At 39.3% G+C, this 22,765-nt stretch overlaps 1 protein-coding gene across 1 annotated transcript in view; it reads left to right on the forward strand.

Moving 5' to 3' along the window:
• ATP13A5 (ATPase 13A5) overlaps positions 1-22,765 on the forward strand; it is a 107,526-nt gene that overhangs the window by 29,594 nt on the left and 55,167 nt on the right. The window contains exons 7-12 of the mRNA XM_012780243.2: positions 4,137-4,271; positions 10,062-10,134; positions 11,086-11,214; positions 15,500-15,670; positions 17,617-17,774; positions 20,448-20,636. Of these exons, the coding sequence (XP_012635697.2) occupies positions 4,137-4,271; positions 10,062-10,134; positions 11,086-11,214; positions 15,500-15,670; positions 17,617-17,774; positions 20,448-20,636 (855 nt within the window). The remainder of the gene's footprint in view (positions 1-4,136; positions 4,272-10,061; positions 10,135-11,085; positions 11,215-15,499; positions 15,671-17,616; positions 17,775-20,447; positions 20,637-22,765) is intronic.

Genomic DNA, 22,765 nt, shown 5'->3' on the forward strand with positions numbered 1-22,765 from the left:
CACCACGCCCGGCCTTCAATTTTTTTTGAATTTGCCAAGACTTGTTTTGTGGCCTAAGATATGATCAGTATTGGAAAAATTGTGCTGATATGCTCATGTCCCGTGTGCCAATGAGAAGAATGTATATTCAGTAGTTTTTGGGTAGAATATTTTGTAAATGTCTGTTAGGTCTATTTGTTCTAGAGTTCTGTTTATATCCAGTGCTTATTTATTTTCTACTTGGGTGATCTGTCCAGGTCTCTTAATGAGGTATTGAAGTCCCTGGCAATTATGATGCTACTATTTATCTCTTTGCTTAGATCTAGTAGGGTTTGCTTTATGAATCTCGGCACTCCTGTGTTAGGTGTGTCTATATTTAGGATTATGTCTTCTTGTTGAATTGCTCCCTTTATCATTGTAAAATGACCATCTTTTTCCTTCTTTACATTGTTGATTTAAAGTTTATCTTATCTCATATGAGAATTGTTATACCTGCTTGCTTGTGGTTTCCATTCATGTAGAGTATTTTTTTCTTTTTATCTTGAGTCTATGTGAGTTCTTGTAAGTTAGATGCATTTTTTGGAGACAGCAAATGGCTTGGGGTATGCTTTTTCATCCATTCAGCCAGTCTGTGTCTTTTACATGGGGCATTCAGACTGCCAATGGTCAATGCTGGTATTGATAGTTGGGATACTGTTCTTTTTATCATGTTTTATTAAATCTTGTTTATTAAATCTTGTTTATTGTTTTGTTTTCCCTTTTATGCTATTATTTTGTTAGAGCTATGAGCTTTAAATTTCAGGTGTTTTTGCACTAGTTGGTATCTATTGTGCTGTTCCATGTATAATGCAGTTGTGAGTATTTCCTGTAGGGCAGGTCTAGTAGTGTCAAATTCCCTTAATGTTTGCTTGTCTGGAAAAGTCTTTATTTCTCCATTGATTATGAAATTTAGTTTTTCAGAATCCAAAGTTCTTGGCTGGCAGTTACTCTGTTTAAGAAGACTAAAAACGAGGTCCCAATGCTTCTGGTAAGGTCTCTGCTAAGAAATCTGCTGTCAGCCTGACAAGTTTTCCTTTGTAGGTTAGTTGTTGCCTTTGTCTTACAGTTTGTAGAATTTTCTCTTTAATTTTGATTTTAACCAGGTTGAATACTATGTGTCTTGGAGATGTCCTGTTTGCTATGAATCTTCCTGATGTTTGATGACCACCTTGTGTCTGAATATTTGAATCTCTGGGGATACCAGGGAAGTTTTCCTCAATAATTCCTTCAAATAAATTTTCCATGCTTTTTGCTTTCTTCTCTGTCAGGGATACTCATAATTTTTATATTGGCTCTCTTTGCATAGTCCCATACTTCTCTGAGTGATTGTTCACTCTTATTTATTCTTTTTTCTGCATCTTTGACTTACCTAGTTAGTTCAATAGCCTTGTCTTCAAGCCTCCAAATTCTTTCTTTTGTTTTGTCTAGCCTGTTGTTGAGGCTTTCTACTGTATTGAAATTCCCTAAGTGACTCTTTCATGTCTTTAAGGTCTATTATATCTTTTCTTACATTGTCTATCTCTTTAGTGAGTTTTTCATTTTCTTCATTCGTGTCCTGAAACTTTTTTTGTCTTGCTTGTGTCGGTTTTCAACTTTCTCTTCAATCCCATTCATCTTATTTGCCATCCGTATTCTGAATTCCATCTCTGACATTTGGGCAATTTCCTGTAGGTTGGGGTCCATTGCTGGAGACCTACTGTGATTTTGGGGGATGGGGATATTAAAATGGTTTGTGTTTTCATGTTGCCAGAGTTCTTATCTGGTTCCTTCTCATCTGAAATCTCTTCTCTTTGCTGAAGACAGATAAACTTATAGTGCACCTATTCTCTTCTGGGAACTCTCCTATTTAGTTCAAAGAAGGAGAGGCCCCTGGATGGTGGCTGGTGTGTTACTTTAGAGGATTGACCTGTCCTGAGATGGGTGGGTGTACCATGAGTGTTTAACATTGTTATTCTCCTGCCTCTCCTGACTCATCATTCCCCTATGGTTGTCACTGGCAGTCCCCATGTTTCAGAGTGAGTGAATGCTTCACCTAGTTCTGTCAGCAGTGGCAAATGCAAACCTAAGCCACCTTGAGAGCTGCTCTACTCAGATCTGCAAGCAGTGGTTGTCAGCCTGTGCCAGCTCGAGCACACCCCACCCAAGCCAGTGGGTGGCAGTGATTGTCTGCCCAGGCTTGGGGACTGCCCTAATCAGATCCAGGTGTGGCGGTATTTGTTACCTCCTGTGGCTTGAGTATAGTCCCACTTGCACACTCCAGCAGCAGCAATTGAGAGCCTGCGCCAGCTTGACGGCTGCCCACTCAAATCCACAGACCACAGCTTTTGCCCACTGTGTGCAGGCTTAAGTGCAACTCTGCCCACCCCTCTGCCCATCTACTTGTCGGCCCACTCAGGCTTGAGAGCTGCTGCATTTGGATTCTCTGCTAGTTTCTTTCTAACCCATGAAGATATTTATTTTGGTTTCGAGCATGGCCATACCTTTTTAATATTAATTAAAAAAAAATCTACCATTGTCCTGTGTCTGGAGCAGGAAACAGGCTGCTTGTAACTTGATATTTTAGAGTACTTTTATGTTCACAACAAAATTGAGCAGAAGGTATAGAGATTCCCCATATATCCTCTGCCTCCACAAACACATAACCTCCCCAACTATCAAAAAGCTAGAGGATTTTTAAACTTCTTATTCAAGTACATTTTCATATTGCCAAAGATTCTCCAGGTATCAATGTGATCTATTTTGACAAAAGGGTTAGTATTTTCTGGCATCTACTTACTACACCTTTAGTAGGAAAAACACAAGTAAAACTACTCTTCACATTTGATTTCAAAATAATATTGAATAAGGGAGCTAAATTAATTAGGATGTTGTTTTTTTCTACAAGAAGTATTTAACCAATTTTCCACAGAATTTATATAAACTAAAAATCATATTATCATTCATGCATAATCTATAATTAAAGCATCTTAGGATAAGCAAACAACAAAGCTGTAATTTGTAAGTAAAACGGTGGGATGGAAATAATAAGAAAGTTTAAGGAACACGATCTTTTTTAAGGTACAAGATATATCCAAGGGTTTAAGAAACCCTTAAGATATAGCTTACTAACTTATTAACCAGATATCATTTTTAGGATTAAAGTTGAATTTTATTTAATGTATTAGAAAATTATAGAAAATAGAGATTTAAAAAAGTATACCACTGTTTTTAGCCAATATTTCATCTAATTTGTAATGGTCATAAAGGGCAGTTTCTCAAGAAAAGAGTCCTTGCTTTGCTCCAATGGGCTCTTAAATTTACACCATGCATGTATACCATGTGACCTTTCTCTGGCTTCTCAGGTTTGTCCTCTTTCTGCTATAATTATTAATAATAGAGCCAGCAGGACCAAATGTGGAAAATCAAGGAAATAAAAAAAGCAGAAGATATTCTCAAGACACACACACACACACACACACACACACACACACACACACACACGGATGCCTAGCTTTTGGGGGGATGTTACCTTCTGCCCATTATTTGCCCTGCAGCCTTAGGGAAGATACTTCTCTATAGTATGCCTCCTTGTTCAAAGGAAAGGCCATGTTAACCTGATTGCTTCTCAGCAGATTTTGCTAAGACCTGTGACATAAAGAATATGTTATTTTCAAATGATTTGGATAAAAGTAGAATCTTCCATTTTCATTGCACAATGTTACTAAATCTGCAACATGTAATTATGTGAAAAACAAACCTACAATAAAACTGTTCAAAATTGAAATTCATTTTTAAAAGAGACTGAATCATGTGTCTCTTCCATTATGAGTAAATCTGTTTAAGAAGGTAAATTGTTGAATTTTGTTATTGGTAAAATATTTTTGAAATTCAAAATGAATAAGAATTATCAATCTGTAGGCATGGCTCTGAATGCTTAAAATAATTTTGCTTCCACTATAACACATGCTTTGTGCTTGAAATTGTCTCTATCCAAATTAATGGAGCTCTAAGTGAATTCTTAAATATTAGAGGTTTTCTATGTTGTAAAAAATGTAGAAACATTTAATAAAGAAATGACATTTTATTGATTGTTACTAAGGTCCATGCAAGTGACCCAAATGCTATTTTTGTACCTACAGGTTTTAAATCCATTCTATGTGTTCCAAGCCTTCACCCTAACTTTGTGGCTGTCTCAAGGTTACATAGAATACTCTGTGGCCATCATCATTTTGTCTGTTATCTCCATTGTCTTAAGTGTTTATGATTTACGACAGGTAAGAGCTAAAATCACAGCTGGATTCTATTTAGCTTCTGGCTAAAGAAGCAAAGCCTGTGGAATTTCCACTGAGAGCAAGGAGTTGCTTTGTCAAACATAAGTCATAACAAAGCAAAAAAAAAAAAAAAAAGAAGAAGAAGTTAACAAATGTGGGATCTCAGGAGGAGGGCTTCAGGAATAGCAGGTAGATTTAAATGTCTCTGCAAACTCTGATTATCAGATGAAGGTTTCAGAGAATATTGTGTTTAGAAGAACCCCAAGGCTATGACTGAGTATGGTGGAAAAGAATGCTGTGATAGATGAATGGTGTCAGTTTCAGTTTTAGGAGAACAGAGGGGTAGCATCTCAATTGTGTGTATTAATCAAGGCATTAATGACCCTTAGAACATTGCCAAGTACTTCCCATGACTTAAATACTCTCTTTGTGCTATACTTTTCCCACCTAATTTTTTTTTTGACAAATTTCTGTCTCCCTTTTAAAATTCCTTTGTAACGTCTAATTCTTCATTTGGAATGCAGATATACCTTTCTCTATGGAAAGAAATACAGAAATACAGAAATTCAAAAAAAGAAATACAGAAATTCCTGTCTAGAAATTAGGAGAAGGGTTGTGGAAAAAATTAGGTTTGATTCTATATTGCATAGGGCAGTGTTTTAGAAAGAGAATTACCTGAGCACACTGTCTGTGGGATGAGCACACTTGTAGCTCTGACTCAGGGCAATGCAAAGGCAATTTATGTAACCAAAGCATTTGTACCACTGTAATACTCTGAAATAACAAAATAAATAAATAAAAATTAAAAAAAGAGAATTACATCAGCTTCTGATCTTTTAAGTAATATCTAGGGTAATAACAGAAATATACATTTTTAAAAAGTTACATAACAGGTGATTGTTATACATTCTAAAGACTTAAGAAATATCTTTGCAGGGGAATCTGCCAAAGAATAAACTGAAACCCCAAATCCCAAATACACGTATTTATTTATTAATGTCATCAGCAGCTCAACATATTTTTTCAATCTTTTTACTCTATTAGGTAAACACATGTGTACAAATTTATATGAAGATTTATGCATTTATTAATTTTTTAAATTAAAATAGGATTTTACTATGCACATTAATCTAGAAATTTCATGTTTTGCTGTACTGTAGATATAATGGCAATCTACTGAGTAAATAAATAATTTAAAATCATGTTTAAAAATAATGGTATAATATTTCATGCTATATCATAATTTTTTAACCATTCTGTTATTTATGGAAAGTAAGGTTATTTTCCCCCAATTTTTGCCACCAATAATAGGCGTGTCCTTATATGAATTAAACATAACTGCAGTATAAGCATATCCTTATATGTTAATATTTGCCTTATTTTTAGCATAGCAACCAAAAGCCAGGTTGCTGAATCAAAGCATATTGCATATGTATACTTTGGATTTTAATAGATACTGCAATATTATTTTCCCCAAATGTAATAATTCCTTTATTAACAGCAACATATAGCAGTATTAACTTTCTCAGATCTTCACCAAAATCTGGTGTTATACATTAATATTTATAATTTTTTAATCTAATAACTTTTTAAAACTGGGTCTCATTGATGTTTTAATTTACATTTTCCTAATTACTAGTGAGAGTAGAAACATTTTCTTTTGTCTAATAGAGTTTTCCATTTCTATTTTATGTTAATGGACTTTTTATATCCATCAGATATGTGAAAAAGTTTTATTTTTTTTGTCTATCTTTTTTCTCTTGACCTTGACTTTTGCCATATATTAAAAATTATGTAGAGTTAATTATATTTCTCTTTTCTTTTATGGTTTCTGGGTTTTCTGTCTTGCTTACGTTCTCCCCTTCCAAAGTTAGGTAATCCCTGTTTTTTCAAGTTCTAATTTGCTTAATGTTTATTTTAAAATCCTTAATGGAATTTAAACATTCAGATTCTGCATCTTAACAGAATCTCTAAATTTCTTTGCTCAAAATAAGGGCTAACATGGGAACTTCAGGCTTGATGGCAGTATTACAAAGCATTTCTTTAAAAAGAAGAAAAGGAATTAGAGGACAAACACTAATCTCATTAGCAGCTAGTATTTGTTAATAAAAGCTTATCTGACCAACCTGTAAAGCATCTTGTAACATCATACAAAATGGGCCAGTTTCCTGAAACTGTATATATGCAGTTTAAATCACAAGTCCTGAACAATCAATATGGGTGGAACACTTTATAAGTTACAATAGGCCTGCACATCCATAATGTATGTGTCTGTGTGAGGCATAGCAAAGTGTAAAATGAAACCCATACAATTTTCATCTCCACCAGGGAGGTGGAGTGACTTGCTCACACTCACCCAGTGACAGTGGCCATAGACTGTAGCCCCAAGTTTTCTGACTCCAAGTTCAGTACCATACACTGTCCCATTGAGTGCTATTTCAAAGTGACTCATGAACTTCTTGGAGCAGTACGACTTGGGGAAGATGTTTGGCAGGAATGAAAAAAAGAACATTTATTGCCTTTCACAAATTACTCTGTTGAGCTATATTGAAGTTCATTATTTCATTGAATTAGAGATTTTAGTTAAACTAACATAGGTTTTTGAACATTGTAAGAGGGGAAGTGTCTGTAGGAGGGGAATAGGTATCTTCCTGCATTGAAGATCTGGTCTGAAATCATGCCGCACAGAGAGAGCTTACCTTTCCTAAGCCAAGAAGCACTATTGCTGCAGTCCGTTTCTAACAAGTTTGCTGCAGGTCTGAGTGCAAACCTTGGCACTCAACTGTATTTACATTGAACTGTATTTGCATAGCCCATTGCTGGGCTCCACGGGAGGCTGCCCTAATAGAAATGACACTGAGAGTATCTGGCCCCTAGTGCTTTTCCTTCAGTCATGACTGAGTTGGGCTCAAGAGGCACCTGAGTTAATGCCCTCATTACTCATCTCTGGAGGAAATCCAGCCACAGCAAACACAAGGACATGCAGCAACAGATGCTGAATAATAACAATATGCAAATTAGTCTTGGAAACTGATACTGGTCCCACTGAACAGGCACTGAAGAGACCAGAGGGGGCCTCATGAAAATCAGGCAATGAGCTTTGCAATCATGGCCAGCATTGCAGCACTTGCCTTCTCCTAGCTAGTTGGTTGTCATAGAAACCTGTGTTTTTACAGTTTTTGAGTGCATTAACTCAAAAAGGATGCTTACATTATCCTATTCCAGTGTTGTTGGGAAAAGTAGAATATTCAGTTCTATTAAATACATATTTGATGAAGGCCTACTATGGGGGGATCCACTGAATAATGTACACAGTACCTTTCTTCTGTGAACTGCCTGACCCACAAGGGGAGACCTGAGCAGACAACAGCAGCTGTAATGGAATGTGATCAGGACACTAAAACAAGTGGAAACACAGACAGCAGAACAACAAATTCTTCCTGAGGATCGGAGGGACTAATGGAGTGGAGGTGACATTTGAGCAGGCCTTTATGTGAGGGATTAGAGAGTTTCCTCGTAGAAAACTGAAGTGGACATTCTAAGGAATAGCTTGAACAAAAGCATGGGAGCATGGTGGCAGGTTACACAGAATGCTAAGTCTGATAAACAAATCTAGCTTTACAGCATAATGAGTCTTGAAAATCACAGTCAAGTGTTATTAACTCATACTTCACCACGTCTAAATAGGTTGATTATCATCCTCTTATGCTAGGCTAAATTTATTCATGGCATTGTCTAAAAGAGTTTGCTAAGCAAGAAAATAACTTAAAGAAATTTAGAAGAAGGATGTTTATCTTCTTAAAGGGGAAAAAAGCTGTTTTTAAGCACTAAAAGTACATATTCATCAACAGAAAAGGCTTTACAGTCAGATGAAACGGGGGTTGATTGTCAGTCTTAATACTTAGAAAGTAAATGATTGTTACTTTAACATTTTCAATCCCAATTTTTGTTTTTTATTTTTTATATGTACATTGGAGATGACATTTTCATCATAGAATTATTTTGTGGATTTAAAAAAATCAAACACTATATTCCAAGAGTCTGGCATATAGTAGTTGTTAAATCTTTTAAATTATTTAAAAATAATAATAATTTGAGTCATTCGTATACTTTGTGTACTTCTATGAAGCCTTGAAGGTTTTGGATAAACCTCTGACCTGCAAAATAAATCAGTATCATATCATTTTAGAGCTTGAAGGGAACTTGAAAATGATCCATTTTAATGCCGTCTGTTTACAGAGGAAACAACTAATTTGTAAGGTGAAATTTCTTATGTACATACATTACATGGCTGGTTAGTTAGTAATCCTGACCTACAACTCAGAAATCCTGACTGACCCTCATGTTCTTGCCACAGGACCATGGCTGATTTTCTCACTATTATCCATCATTAAAACGAAGGCCCCAAAAGTGAAGCCTCAGGAAGTCACATTAGAGCAATGAATATGTACTAAACAGTAATATCACTTCTTCCACTCAATTGGTCCAAATTACTGAAGCTTAGCTTTTTATGCAAAACTGAAGTAAATAATAAAATTTTCCATATGAATGTTAATAGTGATTTAATTGCATCCTCTCAGGGGGAAAGTTGCATAATTGTGTGTAATGCTTGTCTTAGCCTGGTGACACTTGTAACATTAAAAACCATCAAAAGAACAGATCAAAGTTATATAATATCTGAAAGAAAAAAGTTTTATATTTGAATTAGGTTAAGCTGCATTTGAGTATTGTTGACAGTATTGCAACCCTCTTCTCCCAGAGACATCCAAATAACTGACATCCCTACGGAAAGAGGCAGCTCTTCCTGGGGCTTCTCAGCCCCGCCCCAGCCAGTGCAGTGTCAAGCTGCTGTCTGGCTGGTGGCTCCCCGAAAGTCAGTATGAGGAACTGTGTGGATGAAATCCCCACTCACCTCCGCCTTCCTGTCCCCTGTCTCATCCCAGGAGATGATGCCTCCACTTCTCTGGGCTCTTCTCATTTCCTCTGCTTTTCACAGAAGCATATCTCAATAAATTCTACCTCAAGCAAGTCTTTCCAGTCAATGTGCTCCCATAACTGTTCTTCCAACAAATGACTTTCTTATTAATCACTAATATCCATGAGCTCTTGGCATAGTATTGAGTACTATAAAAGGGCTTTATAAGAATTAGTTAACTTAAAACTTGACCCAATAAAATAGATTCTGTTATAATCTCCCCCTTCAGATCAGAAAAAGGAAGTTAAACATGCTAAATAACTCACAAGTGGTAATGTCAGGATTCAAAAGTGAGCAGCACAACTCCCGTCTGTGCACTTATCCAATATGAAAATTCACAGTTCTAAAGGAGGGGATGGTTGTTCCACATGCAGTAAAAACTCAACCCAAAGATTCATAGGCTTTACAAGTGGAAAGCCACTTACAGATCAAATTTAGCTTTGTTTTACAGACAGGGAAAGAGAAGCATAGAGAGGAAAGTGACCTAGTCACAGTCTCGTTCTTCCTCATTCTGATTATGCGTCTTCAAGAAGTAAAGCCTTGGTTCCTCAGCTTAGGTCCATGAAGGTAGTGGCTATGCATTATTTTTCCTGGGAGCAGAATAGCATTAAACGAATGAGCATATTTGCTGCTGCAAGTACAGGGTCAGGTGAGGTAGGGGTTGGGGCAGGGAAGCTGAAGAATCAAAAGTACAGGTTGAGTCCTTTGCCCAAAGTTGCTTTGACTGAGATAGTGGGTTTGGCATGTACTATGTTGAGATTATGTGGATTTCAGGATACAGACTATCTAGTATCTAAATGTTGACTTTTAATTGGTAGCAATCAGTGAAGCTACACAATCTTGTGGAGGATCATAACAAAGTCCATGTTACGGTCATCGTGAAAGACAAAGGTAAGGGATGCGTTAGGCCATTGTCAGCATCTTAACATTTCAAGGTGGAATTGATTTAGTTTGTTCTTGGTTATTAGTCAAGGAGAAAAGGTGTTTTCTGATTAAACCCAGGACTGGGATGAGGGTGAGACAAACAAGGCATCTGAGATACAAAATTTAAGGAGGCAAGATCATGCAAGTGCTGACCTTGCATCTGCAGGGTGCTGAAGAGTGAGTGTTTCATTACATTTTGCACTCTAAGCACCTCGTGTAGCTTACCCTCATCCCAGCCCTGATTGAACCATGCCTACTCAATGTCGGGGGTACTTCAAATGCCCTCTGCCCTCCATGTCTCACTCATTGGAATAATACTGGGTAAACCTTCTTAAGACTCCTTTATTTTCTCTCCTGACCATCTCAAACAGACCATACATCATACATTTTGAACTGCCATCTGGAACCTAAGCCTGAAGGGGCTATTAGATGGCTGGTTGGTGACTCAGCATTTGCTCTAAGCTGGCCTAGGTTAGGGTGACCATGCCTCTCTGCAAGGAGGGAGGAGCTGCACCCCAGGCAGCAGAAACTATCTCAGTGATTTACATAAGGCCGGGATTCAAGAAGACAAAAGTGTGCCACAGGGAGTCAGAAACCCAGCCAAAGAGCACAAACAGCAGGGAAGGGGCACTTCTGCATTGCCCAGTGCCCTTGAGTTTTTGTTGTGAGCAGGGCACTACATCAGGTATTAAGATCAAGATGGGATCTTTGTTCCTTAGCTAATCCTTTGCTATGTCCCAGGAACCAACTCTCTAATCCTGATTCTCTTCAAATTTTCAGTAGAGGGGAAGGGGCTTGAGTAGTTGAGCAGATGGAGTAGCTCTTGGCCAACAGGTTGATAAGGGTTCTTAGTCACTTTCATTCTTAAGTAACAAGAAGAAAAGGTCAGCTAGTCATGGAAACTTTGCTGTTGTATAGGTTTGCAGGAGCTGGAATCCCGTCTCTTGGTTCCTGGAGATGTTCTTATTCTTCCAGGAAAATTTTTATTGCCGTGTGATGCTGTTCTGATTGATGGGAACTGTGTGGTGAATGAAAGCATGCTCACAGGTAGGTGGTTCTTACAGCACTTCCTCTACCCATTCCAACACCTAGGCCCAGTGCTAGCTAATCAGATCAACATATCCTCAGCTACCTTATACTAGGCCCATGCTAAGATATTGAGTGATAGGTGAGAGAGACACATCCAGTCTTTCCATTCAAATGGAGACACAATATATGCAAACAGGGAGTGCTTAACAATATAAGAATTAAGACACAAAAAGTGCAAAGCTAGAGCAAATATTTAACACTGCATGTGATTCATTGCCCAGTGGGTGAGGTGAACAGGATGCTTTGGGTTCAGGGGAGGGTGAGAGCACTGTACAGTTTGCAACACACTCTCTCTATAAATCTGAGAATGTTTTATACACACATCCAAACAAAACACAAGCTAAAAATCCACAACTCTTGCAACTGGAAGGGCATAAAGATTTTAGCTGTTCTCTTGCATTTTATAGATGGAAAGAACTAGGTTTCACTGCAAAGGAGTTTGAGTTGAATCTTAGGGCAAACATAGTATAACAGTTCTTGTTTTTAGAGTTGTTTTTCTTGTTGATCAGACTGAACAGAAAACTGGTCTTCTCGGTACAGTTCCAATGGCCCTCATTCTCATTTGTGCTCAGTGAAGTCCACTTGAATTTGTGCAGTTAGTAAGGCACTACATATAACGTATTCCTTAGGCAAAAAATTTAAAAATAGCATTATTTTTCTCTCATTACAGCACGTTGTAATGAGAGAAGAAGAGACTATACAGCAACACAAAAATAGAAACTATTTGTCTTTCTTGCTTACACATTATTGAGTTTTTCTTTTTCCAAATGGTGTAAAGATGGGGAAAAAAACCATACACAAAATTTTCTAACATCACCTAAGTGTAATGGGAGTTCATTATCTATTCCCAAATTGTTCAACACAAGCAGATCTCACATTAAAAATGGGTCTACTTAATTTAAAATTGAGACAGGAAACTGTAGTAAACATAAATATGTTCAGTATAATTACAAAATACCCCTTTAATGTGTTGCAATCTAACTGCCTTCTAATGATAGTGATGAGGATTTGCATACTGATCATATCTTTTACCCAGAATGTTGCCATAGTACCTAATGTGTAAACCTCAAGCCCAAGGAAAACTGTCCTTTTCACGCAGACGCAGCGAGGCTCCCATCTCCCAGCAGCCTGACGATGGGAACGGCTTCTCTCACCAGCAGCAGAGAGCATGGCTGTGAGCAAACAGGAGGAGGAGACAGACAGGCTTCCCTGCCCTTGGGCTGCTCTCTGTCCTCTCACTGCCGAGGTGCACAGTGCTTGCCTTGGTTCTCAGGAAAACCCAGAGAGTCCAGAGAAGTAGAAACGGCAAACAATACTGCCTTTCAACAATGTGTGAAACTGACCTAAAATGACCTTAAATGGCAAGTGGCTTTTCCTAGTGTCTGTTTTTTGGAAAGATTAAAGTCATCAGCACTCATATCTGTGTGACCTAAGTCCTGACAAAAGCCAGTTTTAGAGACAGAACCATAAAGCAAAATATGTATATTTTTCTCATTAACTTCCCCAAAAAGATCAAAGTTCCAGGCTGGTCTAAATACTGTATTGCACAGCCTACGTAGATCCTCCCACTCGTGTACACTATTTGTGGAAAGGATCCTTACTAAACAATCAGAAGATTAGGGTTAGCTTCCCGAAACTGCAAATGTATTCCTAGGGTATTTGTTCACAAATGTGGCTTAGGTATTTTTTGCCCTATGTGCAAAATAGTCTTTTGCATAATAGAAGTCTTTATTTATGTAAGAATAAAAATAGCAAATACTCCTAGCATCTCTATAGCAACTTATATTTTATAAATAATTTTTACATCTCATTTCATCATGGCACAAAACAAATTAGACTAAGAGTTGTGTTATAATACCAATTTGCAAATGAGGAAACTGAGGTAAAAAGGGACTGGAGCTACTCTGCTGGCAAGTGAAAGGATCAGAATTGGAGGTGGTCTCAAACACAAAGGACCATAGGAGTGAGGGTGACTCAAAGGCGGGTAAAGCTGCTGCCTTCATTTTTCCTGCCTGGTAGCCTTTTTCCTCTCAACTTGGTATTCCCATCCTTAGCACCCACCCCTGGTACAATCTTCCTCCTCCTCAGCCTCATTCTATTGCCACAAACTCAGCTGTGCTAAGAAGCATATCTTTACTTTACAACTATACTCAATTTTTATTTGGGTTCCAAATTTTGCCACCCATTTACTCAGTAAAAGTTCAGAAATACCTACTATCCACCAGGTACTGTGTTGTGTGCAAGGTAAATGAGAAATGGTCCCTACTCTCAAATTGTTTACAGTCTAACAGCCCCAGAAATGTTAATAAACAAAGACATGACATTTCACACCCTCACCATGCAGAGGCATCTGGCTTCTCTGGCACAAGGGAGAGAATCTCCATTTGACAGCACGGGGAGCCAACTGTACAATTGATGATGAGTGATAATGACACTTCCTTCTAAAACTCTCTCCAGCCTTCTTAGACCCCAAGTCTTTTTTAGGTGAAACCATCCTTTCTTGGGCTCCCAAGAAAGGCTAAGGCATGAGACTTCTTATTAACATGTGAATAGTGTAAAAGAGACTTGAAAACTATCTTCGAGTAAAATTCACTGATTTGAGTGTTATCTCTGGAACGTATTATCTCCAAATGACTGCCCTGTCTGATTAAGCCATACCTGTCTGCCTCCAATTTCACTGTGTGGAAAACTGTTTACTAATATTAGCCTAAGTATATATTGTGGATTAGTGTTCTATAATCCAAAGTCAGAAAAAACATTTGAAGTTATCTATAAGTAGTTGCCTTTTACAATGGCTAATTTCAAAACAATGTGGCATAATGATTTGGATATTTGTCAAAAAATTCTAACTCTTTTTCAAAGCCATTTTGAATGTTATTGATAAATTCACACAGTGGATAAATACAATAATTGTTTTAAATGAAATGGTATAGGGATAACTGCTTGGCGAAAGGAATTTTCTGAAGAATATTCAAGACCACTAATAAAAATTTTATAGCTTCTTGCCCTCTAGGGTGCAAAATATATACATACCATGGCAGGAATCTAGTTTTAAAAAACCAATCATAGAAAAGTCTGGGTAATTCTTTTTATTTAACTCATCCATGCATTTGGCAAACCTATATATTTTGAACCTATTACATATTACTAGGGAAAATGAGGAGTATAAAAAGTTATGTATGTCAAAGTCCTTGCCCTCAGTTGTTACTGAGAAAGAGAGATGAGACCTAAATTTGTATAATTATGATCAATATAATACTACTTTCAAATTAGAAAGATGACATGTTATCTTGCTAATTGAACATTTGGTAAAGACTGATGGAATTTTAAATTCTTTCTAGTGCTCTTTAAATCTAGAAGCCAGAAAGTGTTATTAACATTTTTATTTTGTTTCTGAAATTTATCCTTCTTGAACTCTGAGGTAATTTCTTTGTACCTTAAATATCCTGTCTTACAGCCATCAGGGAAAGGGAAAAGATTGGTTCTTGAAAGAATGGGAGTCAATAAAAGGAAATGCAAGTGGCCTAGTTCAGCTGGCGCTTGTGTAGAATAAGAGGCCGTGGTGCTTGGATTGCGGTAGCTTTGACAATCTAGCAAGAGAGTTTGGGCTTCATTCAGTAATGGAAATGGAAAAACCTAAGGATTTTTGAGCAAAAGAATGGGTTTTTATAAAGGGGGCTTTGATAGGTTATATCTGGAAATGATGTGGAATGACTACTATTTTCTAGCCTGGCTCCCTAAGCTCCCTGTCTCTCTTGTGCATTATTATATTCCCAGCACCGAGCACAGTTAGTGGCACAGAATAAGCACTTAAAAATATTTGTTGAATCAATGAGTGAATAAGGCAACAAATGAATAAATGGGTGAATGAAAAGCAAATACATATATAGTTACTATTCATGTGCTCAATAGCTCCTTCATTGCCTAGAATAGTGCTGAGCTTAATGAACACTCTGGAGAATGATTGACAACTCAGCTAAAATAGGCTGCTTTTTAAATTATGACAACAAGCCATGCAGGCCACGTATAGGAAAAATAGGCAGATCTTATAGAAATATTTGAAATAAAATCGAGTCTACCATTGCTTGTGTCACCAGCATTCCTAAGAACAGGCATCTGACTCATAATGAGGGCATTAAGACCAGATTAGTTGTGGTTTATATAATTCCTTAAAGCTAGCAAGTACCAGTTCTAAACAATTACTTGAATTTACATAAAATCAAGATAATACAATCTTCTTTAGGAGAAAGTATACCTGTTACAAAGACACCATTGCCCCAAACGGAAAACACGATGCCTTGGAAATCTCACAGCTTGGAGGATTACCGGAAACATGTCCTTTTCTGTGGAACAGAAGTTATCCAGGTCAAACCCTCGGGGCAGGGGCCTGTAAGAGCAGTCGTTTTGCAAACAGGTTAGTGGATTCCACTTTTATAAATTTAGTCCATGCTTGGAAGTGGGGAGAGTTAGATAAGGGAAATTTTTTTAAAATTAGGGAGTTTGCCACATTTGGGTAATAACAGCCACACTTTTTTTCATCTAGCCCCTTATTATTCTAAATTGTCACCATTTTTAAGTGAATGGTTTATCGTTCAAACCATTGTATGTCATGAAGGGTATATGTGGATGAGGTAAAATTTCTTAAAGGCAAAACCATGCACTTATTTTAGCTTGTGACCAAAAGGTTTCTTTTCTTTTCCTTCTATACCCCCTCTGAGTGATTATTAAAAAAATTATTTCAGCTACTATGACCATGAAGACATTTTACTTTCAAAGAGTTGCTTGTGAAGGCTGTATCTCCGACTCCCTGCTGGATACCACCACTGGGTACCCCACAGATACTTCAAAGCCGACAATGCGTCTAAAAATAAACTCCTCCTCCTGTATTACCTTTCTCTGTTAACAGGATCGCCACCTAGCTAGCCCTTAATATCATTGTTAACACCTCACTTTTTCCTATACCAAATGAAGATCCTTATTCTGATGATTCTACAACTACTTCCCAAGTTCCAATATTTCACATGACACACAGCCAGGTTCTTCCATGATCTGGTCCCAGCTTTCGTACTCACCCTTAACCCATGTTTCTGCCACCCCACATATTCACAGATGCAAAACACACTTGCATTTTGAAACCACTATGCTTTAGTTTGGTCTATGATTTAATTGTTTCAGCTGATTCTTTTAAAAAATAAAGATTTTTAAATGCTTATTCTAGTTAGTGGGTATTAGAGCATGGCTCAGCCTGCTGCCTAAACAGAAGCTAATAGCATGGAAACCACCTGAGTACTCATAAAATGCTCAGGTAGCAAAGCCATATTTGTCCACCAAGCAGTGAGGATAAGGCACATTTTATGTTTACAATACTGACTCATATGTAGAATATATAGTAGTCAGTCACTTTAATTTAGATATTAATGAGTATCTACTATGTGCTATGCATTGAAGGCTAAAGCAAAAATTTGTGAGATATACCTTTTCCTTAAAGAATATTATGGTCTGGTACAGGAGACAGATGAATTTATAGTTTAAAAAAAGCATAGCATGGTGATAGATGCCATATGACCAAGTATTACAAGGACTGCAAAGAGGGAGAAAATAACTTTTGGTGTGAGGTATGGGAGAAGAGCTCTGGAAGCACTTACCTGATGAAGTGGCCTTTTGAGCCAATTTTGATCACGTGGGGAGGACTTAGCCAATCATATCGGAGCTGGAAGGACATGCTAATTTATGTCTACAGAACACAAAGGAAAAAAATGTGCAGGGGCCTTCTGGAATGAATGAGCAGTTAAGAGATCAATCCAGCAAAGTAGGAGTAGATCAGGGTGAAGGGGACCTGGAATGCTATGCCTAGAAATTTGAACTATATTTTAAGAAAGTGGGGACTCTGGAAGGTTTTTAAGCCCAAGAATGACACGGTCAGATGCCTATACAGATGCATTTTTAAGGAATTACTTTCTTTGTCTTTTTCTTTTGTTTTAATTTTCAATTATTTTTCAAGATATATCTGAGCTTTAAAGCTCCCTCTCTTGGCATCTCATTTTCATAGGTCCCCACATTCTTCAACTCCTTAGTCCTCTTTTCTCTCAGCTCCATCGGTGAATGGGGAGCTGCACTGTGAGCCACTGAGGCACTGACTCCCAGAACAAGAGGAATTAAGCAGAGCTAAGTGAAAGCCATCAATTGCTCCTGGCTATTTGTAGCAACAATGAATGTGCATACACTGTTAGGTCAGAGCAGTGCTGTCTCCTCTGCATATTCAAATGACCCACTTACCCGATCCTTCAATCCAAATCACTTTTAGTTTTGAAAGAAACTGTATTAAAAGACCTTACTTCACCTGTGATTATCTTTATGTAGGTTACAATACAGCCAAAGGGGACTTGGTGAGATCCATCCTCTATCCCCGGCCTCTGAACTTCAAACTATACAGTGATGCCTTCAAGTTCATGGTGTTCCTGGCCTGCCTCGGCGTTGTGGGTTTTTTCTATGCCCTGGGGATATATATGTACCATGGAGTAAGTATTGGGGGTAAAGCTTTGCAATAGAATAGCTTTCCCAAACAGCTTGACCTGACTCAAGAGGTTTGGATAAGGTTACCTGTTGATCCCATCATTCCGTGAATCCATGCTGTCCAAAAGAGCTTTCTTAGATGGTAGGAATAGTCTGTACCTACAGTGTCCAATATGGCAACAACCACATGTGCTTACTGAGCACTTGAAATGTGGCTAATGTGACTAAGAAAATGAATTTTCAATTTTATTTTATTTTAATTAATTTAAGTTTAAATAGCCACATGCAAATAGTGCCAATCCAGTTGTATTGGATAGTGCAACTGTGAGAAGTTGCAAAGTTCGCTGGCTGTTTTCACCACTTGGATAGAAATGAGGGGTTATGCAAGCGTGGCATCTGCGATACCCAGACCCATATAGACTTAGAGGAAATACCTGTTTCTCAAGCCTGATAGGATAGGGAAAATGCAGTCAATCAGATCAGGGAGAAGGAAGGGCATGCTAATTTAAGTGAGCAAAACCCAAAGAAAGAAAGGCACAAGGATCTTCTGGAACCAGCAAGCAATTGGGAGATAAGTCTAGCAAAGTGAGAGTAGATCAGAATGAAGGGAGTCTTGAAAGTCATGCCTACTTTGCCCCCACGTAATACCTACATGATTAGTGGGTTGCCTGTGTGTTCTGGTTGGGGTCTGAAATGAAATGAAATTTCTACTTTTACAGAGCTGTTACTGCATGGGATCCTCACTTTCTTTTAAGCTACAGAGTGTCAGGTTTCATTTAGAAGTCTCTCTTCATAGTTGTGTTGGCTGTGGAGGGAAGGGTTGTCACTAATGACTTCTGAGGTCTTTTCTGGTCTTGAGAGTCTGATTCTGTTGTGAACCATGTAGTCTCTCTATTAGACACACAGGGATCATAATAGTGTTGGCTGGTAGTGAAGAAGAGAAAATTGTGAATAAATCACACCTGTGTAAACACAGGTGAGAAAGTAGGTGTAGGTGGCCTAGTTACAATGTCCAAACTGGCAACATATTTGTGTGTGTGTGTGAGGAATATTGCCGGGCAAAGACATAGTCACAAGAATTTCTAGGCAATGTTCATCCTAAAACTGTACCTTTGAATAGTTATTTCAATCTGAGATAAGCCAGCAAGGAGCATTTCTAGGTTAGGAAGGACAGAAGACACCAGCACATTTTGTTAGTAGTAGGTTGGAGCCAGAATTTGAGGAAGTTTGCCAGTTTTCTCTGAGGAGCAGGAACATTGAGCAGAAAAGCAAGGAAAAAGCCCATGGAAGCCCCATTCGGGAGTGAGGATGAAGGTTTCCTGGGAAGAACGCAATATCCATTATACACTAAAGCAGCAGACTGATCCCAGACCCCGTCTTCTGGTGGTGACCCACCAGAACCTGTTGGCTGCCTCTATCTGCTCTGGTTCAGGCTTAGACAAAGCTAAGTCTTCAGGGTCAAAACTCCTCTGTGTCTGTGGTTGGAAAAAGCAGGACATGATGAATTTTGTGATAAATTGACATCAGGCAAAAGATGTACCCAGCACCCGTTGTTATTGAACTTGAATTCTGTGTTTCTAATACTCAGAAGAGGACATCATTTATGGCTAAAATGTTGGTTAATTTCACAAAAACAGAGGCAAGGGTGTGGAAGGTAGAATCATTAATATCTAGAGCATGTGAGAAATAAAACAAGCAATGCTGTGATTTGATCTTGGCGCTGACCTTGACTGGGTGAGCCTCCTCTGCAGACCTGCCAGGGAGCCTGACCCCACGAGAATTGACTAGATAACGTCGCACACTGGCCACGTGTTTATACTCTGGAGACAGGCAGACTAGAGTTCAGATCCTCATCATCTATCATCTAGTCTTTGGAAAGTTATTTAATTTTTTGAAACCTCTGTTTCCTGACCTGTTAAATGGAGAGAATAACAGAGTTTACATCATAGGGTCGTTGTGAGGAGTAATGAAATAATGTCCCTAGCCTGGCACAGAGCCTGCTCCAGAGTCAGTATCCAGTGAGGGCAGGCTAATTATAAAGTGGCTTCCCCATAGCTAATAATATATGCTGAGGTCTTGGCAGAACCTGGGTCCTAGTTTCTATCAGGCCATCATTCATTCAATCTGTGTATTGGGCACCTCCTCTGTGCCAGATCCCATGCTAGGCTCTGCATCTATTTAGAGGTAAGATGAATTCAAAGATGACTTCAAAGATGAACTAGCCACAGCTGCTGCGCCCAAGAAGTTTGTAGGCTAGCTGGGGAGAGAGGTTTATAAACCAACAGTCATGCTGCTGAGTGAGTGTTATAACCCAAGACTAGTCCCAGTGCCCTGGGAGCCCAGAGAGTGCCTGGAAGTATGAGGAGCAGAGAAGGAATAAGTGCCTGGGCAGAAGGAATGCTAAGTGCAAAGAAACAGAGTCGGGAAAGGGCAGGGTGGACTTGGAGCAGGGATCAAAGGTCTCCTTTGTTCTGTAGTGGGAGACAATGTGGCCATTCCACAGGCACAGCCAAGAGAACACTCAGCCCCACCAAGAGAGCGGACTCTATGAGTATTTGGAGCCCAGGTCTCTAGGGCCCCTGTAGTGCTGCAGGAGGAAGGTGCAGGGGGAAGGTGTCAGGAAGGGCGCCAACCTGCTGTGCTGGACTAATCCGTGTATGTGTCCCTCCTCACCACAGGTCCCTCCAAGAGACACCGCGCCCATGGCCCTGATCCTCCTCACCTTGACTGTCCCTCCCGTGCTGCCGGCTGCCCTGACCGTAGGCATTGTGTATGCCCAGAAGAGGCTGAAGAAAAAGAAAATCTTCTGTATCTCCCCACAGAGAATTAATATGTGTGGGCAAATAAACCTCGTGTGCTTTGACAAAGTATGATCCCAACTTTCCAGGTTGAAGGCTAACGATTTCAAGTCACAGTAGACGTGGGGAGGGCCTCAGAGAATGTCTAGCCCAGGGCCTCCATTTTACAGGTGGGAACACTGAGGCCAGAAAGGTTCTCATGGTGAACTAGTGTGAGACCACACTCTAGAAATCAACTTCCCTGACTCCTAAGGTAGAGGCTTAGCTATCACATCATGAATTTTTTCCCTGCAAAATTAATGTTTTTGTGACTTTTTTATTTTAAAACAATCTCTTACTGTATGAACTTGTATGACTCACTAGCTTTTTCTGCAAAAAATATGTGAGAAACATTTCTGTTCCCTGAACTCCTTTGTGCAGAGCATAAGTGAACATGTTCTTTTCTCCTCCTCTGCTTCTCTTAAGGAAAGGAAGGGAGTAGACAGTGCCCCATGTTTGTCACTCCTGCCACTTGTTTCCCTGTTGCTCTTCCAGGGATCAGGGTTCCAGGTTAGGTTATCTCTTTGCTTAGGGACCTAGAAAGGTGGCAGAGGAGGAGTACAGGCCAGATGAGGAGGACGGCTGCTATGGGGCAGGTCCCAGGACCCCCTCCCCCATGGTTCTCCTGTGGGGGATGTGGAGAGACTGCAGCATCAGCTGCCTGCTGTCCAGATCCTGTCCTCAGCTTGGACAGAGCAGTGTAACTGCCGTAAGGTAATGGGCCTGCCTTGGCCCCTCTGTCTTCAGTCCATTTGTGTTTGAATAATTGATCAAGGCTTTTGCTGTTTTTTGGTTAACCCACATTGGCAGAGAGCCAATGCTGTGCACAGTGCTGGTAGAGCCCCACTAATGTGATGTTCCTGGCTCTTGAGAAGCCCAAGATCTAGCTGAGGAAGCAGGGAAAATGGGAGTGTTGACGACGATCATGCCATGGGGTGTGTGCTTAATAGAGGAACAGGCAGAGCATGGGGCGTGGGTGCCTGCCACACATGGGATATCACCTTGGAGCTGTAGCCTTGGTTGTTGGACACAGTAAGCCCTGAGCTCAGAGGCGAGCAGTTCAGAAGCACAGGGGTGCGAGAGGCTGGCAGGAGCAGAGGACATGGGGTGCGGCTAGAATGTGGGCTGGTTGGTAGAGAATACAGCTGGAGAGAGGGGGCCCAATGTTAAGGGCCTCCCATGCAAAGCTAAGAAGTGGGGCCTTATCTTGAAGGAAAAGGGGAGCCCTTGTTTTTCAAGAAGACTAGTAGCATTTTTATAGGTCTTTTATTTATTCCACTGGGGGTGGGGGGGAAGAGGAGTTGGTGAGAAGGGATGAAAGGGAGCTAGGATGAGGAAAGAGGCCATCTGGGAACAACTGAGGAGACCATTCACCATCCCAGACAAGGAAGACAGGGATGCAGAGTAGGACTCGAGAGACACCCATGAGTGGACCTTACTAGTCTTGGACCCCCGTTGAAAGTGGCACATCTCTTAGATTATCTCAGTTCTCTTTGTTTTTGTGTTTTGTTTGACAAAGTAAGTTCTCAATTGCAACCAGTCTAGGGTTAACTTAACAATAGGTTTATTTTACATTCAGGGCCTGTTAACAATCCCTGGAAGTTTTCTGACAGGGGTCCCTGTTACTTACCCAGCAGCCTCACTAGTATCTGGAATACAGGAGGGAGATTTATAAAATATGTTCATTACATACCACTATGTGTGTTCCTAAAATTAATTTTTTCCAGAGGCTGTTCATTTTACTTTCTGTACAAAATTTCTTCTTCTGCATCCTCATGTCCTCGTCTGCTAGGCTGTGTGGGGGACTGTGCCCGGGCATCGTTGGCCAAGCTCTGTATGGCATGACGTGTTATGGTGCAAAGAACTCTTGGTTGAAAATTGGCAAAATGAGAAATCTAACCCCGAATTTGGTCCTAAGTTTCTGTGACTTTTAAGACAAGAAGATTAAACTGAAGTGACCTCCAAGTTTCTTTTCAGCTTTCACATTATAAAAACTCTTATCAACATGATGTTGGAGTAAACCACTCCACAATTAATTGAATTTTCATTATCTAGTGTTATTTTTCATTTAAAAGATATCTATCACTGGGCTTCTGAGTACATTTGTTCCAATGTATATTTCCAGTTTATGCTGGTTTATTATAAGTTCCCTAAGACAG

The sequence above is a fragment of the Microcebus murinus genome, chromosome 1, assembly GCF_040939455.1.
Source record: "Microcebus murinus isolate Inina chromosome 1, M.murinus_Inina_mat1.0, whole genome shotgun sequence".
In the NCBI taxonomy this organism is placed as follows: domain Eukaryota; kingdom Metazoa; phylum Chordata; class Mammalia; order Primates; family Cheirogaleidae; genus Microcebus; species Microcebus murinus.